At 43.0% G+C, this 6,000-nt stretch overlaps 1 protein-coding gene across 1 annotated transcript in view; it reads right to left on the reverse strand.

Moving 5' to 3' along the window:
* LOC126419411 (odorant receptor Or2-like) overlaps positions 1-2,885 on the reverse strand; it is a 53,576-nt gene extending 50,691 nt beyond the window's left edge. Inside the window, exon 1 of the mRNA XM_050086599.1 lies at positions 2,095-2,885. Coding sequence (XP_049942556.1) covers positions 2,095-2,885 — 791 coding nt within the window. The remainder of the gene's footprint in view (positions 1-2,094) is intronic.
* Between the last annotated feature and the right edge of the window lie 3,115 nt (positions 2,886-6,000).

The raw sequence follows: 6,000 nt of genomic DNA on the forward strand, positions 1-6,000 counted from the left end.
GAGTACAACAAGATGGAAGAGTACAACTGACTGAATTGCTCTTGTTAAGTATATCGTAGAGAGGTCTATGATGCATTAGTTGAAATAACCAAAGACGGTCGTTGTGGCAGAGCGGTTCTAGGCGCTTCAGTCCGAAACCGCGCTGCTGCTACGGTCGCAGGTTCGAATCCTGCCTCAGGCTTGGATGCGTGTGACGTACTTAGGTTAGTTAGGTGGCAGTAGTTCTAAGTCTAGGGGACTGATGATCTTCGATGTTAAGTCCCATAGTGCTCAGAGCCATTTGAACCACTTTTGAAATAAGCAATGGCGAAAATACGGACAAAATTGTTGAATATGGGGCTGGCGGTTTGGCAGTTCATATGTCTGATTTCACTTCCGTTTACACAGTTGTGGTATGGTGTGATATATTACTCTATATTAAGGTTGTCGGCAAAAAACCTCGAATTATTGCCAAAGATATATCGAACGCTATCGACTTACTCGAAAAGACAACAGAGTATTTCACAAACTTCAGGGAGGACTCAAATTCGAATATAACTTAAGAAACGGCCAACCCAAAACGATATAGAGAACCTGATCATAAGTGGTATAATACAGGTACAAAGAGACGGAAGAAGAAATTATTCCAGTACGAGGGCGCAAAATTGAAGATACGGAAACGCAGTAAAAATAGATTTTTTCTTTAAAGTAACGGAAGTCATACTATGTGCTCTCAGGGATACATTTCAACATCTGAAAAGTCATAGTGAGCGTTTTCATTTTTTGAATGACATTAGTCAAATTAAAGACATGTCCCCTGGCGTTGTAAGTGACAAGATTCCCAAACTGCGTGACAGCGTTAGTGATGAACAGGCAAAGGTCATCAATGTTTTCGATTTTAATGATTAAATTAGATTGGTCTCAACGCTGGTAAATCCTGGTAGCACCCCAATTGAATCTTTGAAACTCATACAAGAGTATGGTTTTGTGCCAAAGGTAATTGTAGCCTTAACAATTCTGCTAGTACAACCGGTGACAGTGGCAAGTGGAGAAAGTATTTTTTCGAAGTTGAAACTGTTTAAAACGTACCTGAGGCCAACAATGCGCCAGGTGCGACTGTACGGGCTGGCAACGGTGTCGACTAAACATGAGCTGGTTGAATGCTGAGATTTCAAAGAAGTCATAGAGAAATTCGCAAGAAAAATCTGTAACATTAGGTGAGCATGCATTTAGAGCACAGCAAGCAATCTGTACAAAGCGCAGAATGTGGGCTTTGGAAGTAATGCGTGAACCCGATTCGCCTCTCCTGCGAGATTGTTACTCTCCTCGCGGCGGCCATGATACCTGGCTCCCTTAAAGACATATTCACGGCAAAAACACTTATGACTAAGTAAGATACGTCAAAATAAAATGTATGGATGAATGACATGGCGAAAACGTTGATTGAGCCTGAAAACGCGATGAAAATACAAGGAGGGCAAAGTGTGGCGGGGAGCTTGAAAATATCTCTAGGGGGCTGCAAATATATAATTGAACTGTTTTTCAACCTAAAAAGATGAGACAGAAGAAACCACATATGTGACATAAAATATAACAGTCGTAAACAGACTAAAGCACACAACATCTTTTGAGTAGCAAACGGATTTCAGAAACAATATGGTCTTTTCTGTACGAAATTAATCCTTGTAAGAGTTTCCAGAAAAAAAGTCTTGTTTGTGTATTTGCTGAACAGTTTTCCTCGATCTGCTCTCACCAAGCCGCATATTCGTTACGTATTTACTGAATCAGCGCGAATTATCTTAGAAATCTATAAGGAACTCGAGTGGAAGTGACATATGTAAACTGTTATGCATTGTGGGTAACTCCGCTCGTTAAATTCCGGCACTCTATGTTCCAATACAACTCAGTACTTCTTTTCGCATTCATCTGGTGCAATGACGTTGGTGGCTTACAGAGATGACACACTAAAAGCTGTCCTTGTGGCAGCCACTCCTAAGTGAAACTGCAAGAGATTAAACGGTTGTTATCTCCCACTGACTGTCTTCTCGCTTGCGCAGCACAAACATTGTTTCTGAAGATCCCGAGTTTGCTAACACCACAGGAGACGCCACTCACCCAATAATCTTCTGGTGGCTGCATACACAGGCTCGCAATTTCTTGTACATCTCATCACATGCCACTGGTTCTCGACTCCCATAACACATGCCCGTGGCCGAGCCATCGCTACTTGGGACGATGTCCGACCGCAGGGCAGTAAGTCGCAAAGACAGTATTCTCAAGCAGGCTGTCGTATGGATCATCACCACGGCGAAGAAGCAGTCCATTCCAAGACTAATGAAGATGTGGAACCCAGAAGACAGGCACTGCAGTGCGTACATTGTGTCGTAGGCCGGAAAAGTCGTCGAGTTGATCCACGGGTGCTGTATGAATGGCAGTTTCCCTTCCCCAGCATACGCGATCAGCGGCATGGGAAACCAAATGATTATCTGCGTGATGACAAAAGCATAAATGAAGGCTGACAGGCGTTGTGCGGTCCGGCGCGCCTCCTTCGCGACTGACATCATCTGCTGGTTGTCCCTGCTAAACTGGCTGGAGTCTGACAGGACTTCGTCCATGAGGCGGACCAGGACGTTGTAACTGTAGGGGTCCCTGAGGAAGAACGCCATTTTGAAGACGCCGCCGGCCGTGGTGAACGTGTTGGGCAGCACCAGTGTTATCTCTTCCAAGTTCCCATGGCTCAGGTATATCCCCACCATAGCTTCCACGAAATTCTCCAGGCCCAGAATCCAGATTAAGACACTGTAAGCGCGAAAGAGCTTCCAGTCTGTCAGCGGCCATACACCGCTGAGGCAAAGTTCTCTGATGTTGATCTTGAGAACTGAGTTTCCGGATTCATTCCATGTCATGGTTTTAGTGGTGGTTAATTTTGGCATGTTGTCTCACAGGCGCCCGGCGATACTGAAACGTTGACGAAATGGCCTACCGTCCATCTACAAGAGTCACAGTAATTCTGCTTAGGAATAACTAGGATCTGAATACTACCCATCCATCTCATAAATATTTCTTTCGAAGCCACTGCCCCAATTATTAACGTCCATCTCCGTTATTCCTCAGGGAACGTACTTTTATTAAATTTACCATGATACGTACTCGTTCCAATAACGTAAACCCTTTTACTAGCGACAATGTAAACAATGAAGCTCCCTGTGTTACAATTTATAAGGAGCTCTAACTTCCGGAGAATATCTTGCATCTCTCAGAATAATAAGCAGCACCTCTTAATCCCAACTTCAGTAGGGCGACGGAATGTAAGTGTAACAAGAAAATAAATAAAGAATTGTGCTTGGCGCTGTCCATTAAGGTAATTACAAACGTTAACATGAAAGGCGCTGCCTGGCCTCGTCCGTGTCGTGCGCCACAGAAGTCGAAACGAATTACCTAAAACATTAATGAGTTGGCTCCTGTGACAAACGTATCAGAAGATCCTAAGCTGGGTCATTATGAATAAATTGAGATGCTAGTCTCAAATTAAATTAAGACTTTTGAAACAGTTGCTGAACTGGTGACACATTTCGGGCTTGTTTATTTGAAAAGTTGTGAAAAGAGGTGGCCGCAAAGGACGCCTTGAAAATAAATAAACGGATTTGCAGACTGAGGCACTTTCTAATGAAATTTTTGTTTGGTCAGACTTCGCAGTTTGTGACTGCAGTGTTTCATCTTTCTTCCCCGTTTGTGTTCTATATATGGTACCAAATTGGGTTAATCCACTTTAAATGATATATTTTTCATGCAGTCGGTAGAAGGATTTAGTCACAAGTTTGCACAAACATGCTCTCATTGCAAATGCCTCCTTAGGACTGTTACTTAAAAATAAAAAAAAAAGAACGGAAGCGAATTTCATTTATGTAATACTAGGGCTGGAACTTAAACAGTGGCAACAATTTATTTACAGATCGTACAAAATAGATACGTGTTTCAAAGTTTTTCTGACCTTAAAAGTAGTCATCAGTATTGTGTGTATCCCGTTGCCAGCGATGTGGAAGTCGTAGGATACTCTTAGCAGTGCCAGTTGTGTTGACAGTTCGAGCGACGAGGTCTATTGCCCGACGAATTTGTAGCAGTTCTGAAGCGAATGCCGTGAAGTGTTTCCTGGAATTCCAAAACCATTCATCAGTGATGCAAATGTTTATAACAGAAAAAGCCATAAAAATCGGACTGTGGAGCAATAGCAGAAAGTCATTTGTGTCAGTTACGTCTTGTTTGACACTGCTCCAACTTCTAGTCGATTTTGCGTGCCAAGAATGAAATATGGCAGTGGTTCGTTGATGATGTGGACAGCCACAATGTGGTATCCGTGGGTCCCATGGCTACTTCGCGAGGTCGCATTACTGCCAAGGAATAAGTGACCATTTTGGCTGACCAGGTCATTCCAATGATACGATGTTTGTTCCCCAATGGTGATGGCGTGTTCCAAGACGACACGGCCCCTATTCACACAGCTCGCAGCGTCCGGAAGAGGTTGTGGGAGCAGTAGAATGAATTGCCTCATTTCCCCTGCCCACCACAATCACCAGTTCTGAATATTATTGAGTCTTTCTGGTCTACTGTGGAGAGAAAACTGCGTGATCGCTTCCACCTCCATCATCGTTACCTGATCTTGCCTCTATTTTCAGGAAGAATGATGTAATATTCCCTCGAAAGCCATACAGTAACTGCGATCATCACTTCCGAGACTACTGGAAGTTGTTTTGAATGGCAACGGCTTTCTTAAACCCTGTCACACACGGCAATGTGTTACGTTCTTGGTGTTTCCGTACCTTTTTCGAGCCCCTGTAAACTGAAGCAGTAAACTTTACGACGGATCTCATGTAGCTGCACTATATCTGTGTTACTTGAAGCATCCCCAACTCTCTTGTGGTTCCCTTTTTAGGTACTCGAGGTCGACGTCTGCTCGTAGATACGTATCGTCAGTAGGTTTTCCCGCTTTACTTCCCGACGTGACAGCGACGACTCTCCTATGAGGTACAGGCCTTGTGTTTTGCTATTACTGCGAATCTTGTAAAATATCGCTTTTATTTAGTAATTCGCCCGCCAAAAACTCTCCCCTTTAAGACAGCCTGCGCCACTTTTCAGAGGGAGTGGGGACGTCAAAGAGTCACAGAAGTTCATATTAAGCAGTCCGTAAAACACGTAAACGTTCACTTCAGTTAGCGTGTTAGTTAATGCGTACGCTTTCCGCTAGATGGTGCTGACTTACTGTCGAATAGCTTTGGTTCCGTAAAACCTTCACTGATTAGTACTAGGTAAATGAAGTAAATACAACACTCTTGTATTTCACTTTCACTCTATATTCAAGGTGATGGCCTATTTAAAAGGTTCCTAGCTTGGAGGAATCTAAATAGTCCGCAAATGCCGATATGCACGCGCTCTACGTCCAGATTCGCAACTAACGGCACACGACACTTTCAAAAGTCCACAGTTAATGTCTGAATACCGGTACCTCTGAATTCACTCGTATCAGCAGCTAATTTGAGTTTCTGTCGTCTATATGTCCGTAAAGTTCCAATCTAGCACTAAAGTCCTAAAATCCCCTTAATACTCCGTTGCTACCAACAGTCAGAGATCGTACACTACATCACTTTTAATCTCCGTAATATTCTAATAGTTTATCGTGAATCTTAACGCGATAAAGTCCAATCAAATTATTGTCTCGCTGACTGACACGGGTTCCCCGTCCTTTAACGGAATAATCAAGGAAAAAAGGCGGCAATAATGACGATCAGACCTTTTTATAGGTTTTTCATCACAAGAGTTTAACGTCACTGCCTTCTCCATGACGGAGCTTCCGTGGCTTTGCTGTACTTAGACGTTAAACTACTTGCTGATATACTATAATTTTTATCTGCAATTACCGAACTCTGATTCTACGCTATTTTCCCCCTTAAAAATTCTATTCTTAATTTTAAATTATTCTTTCTATAACTTTTATCACTGTAAACTGAACCGAGGTGTTACACACTG

Source organism: Schistocerca serialis, chromosome 9, assembly GCF_023864345.2.
Source record: "Schistocerca serialis cubense isolate TAMUIC-IGC-003099 chromosome 9, iqSchSeri2.2, whole genome shotgun sequence".
Taxonomy (NCBI): Eukaryota; Metazoa; Arthropoda; class Insecta; order Orthoptera; family Acrididae; genus Schistocerca; species Schistocerca serialis.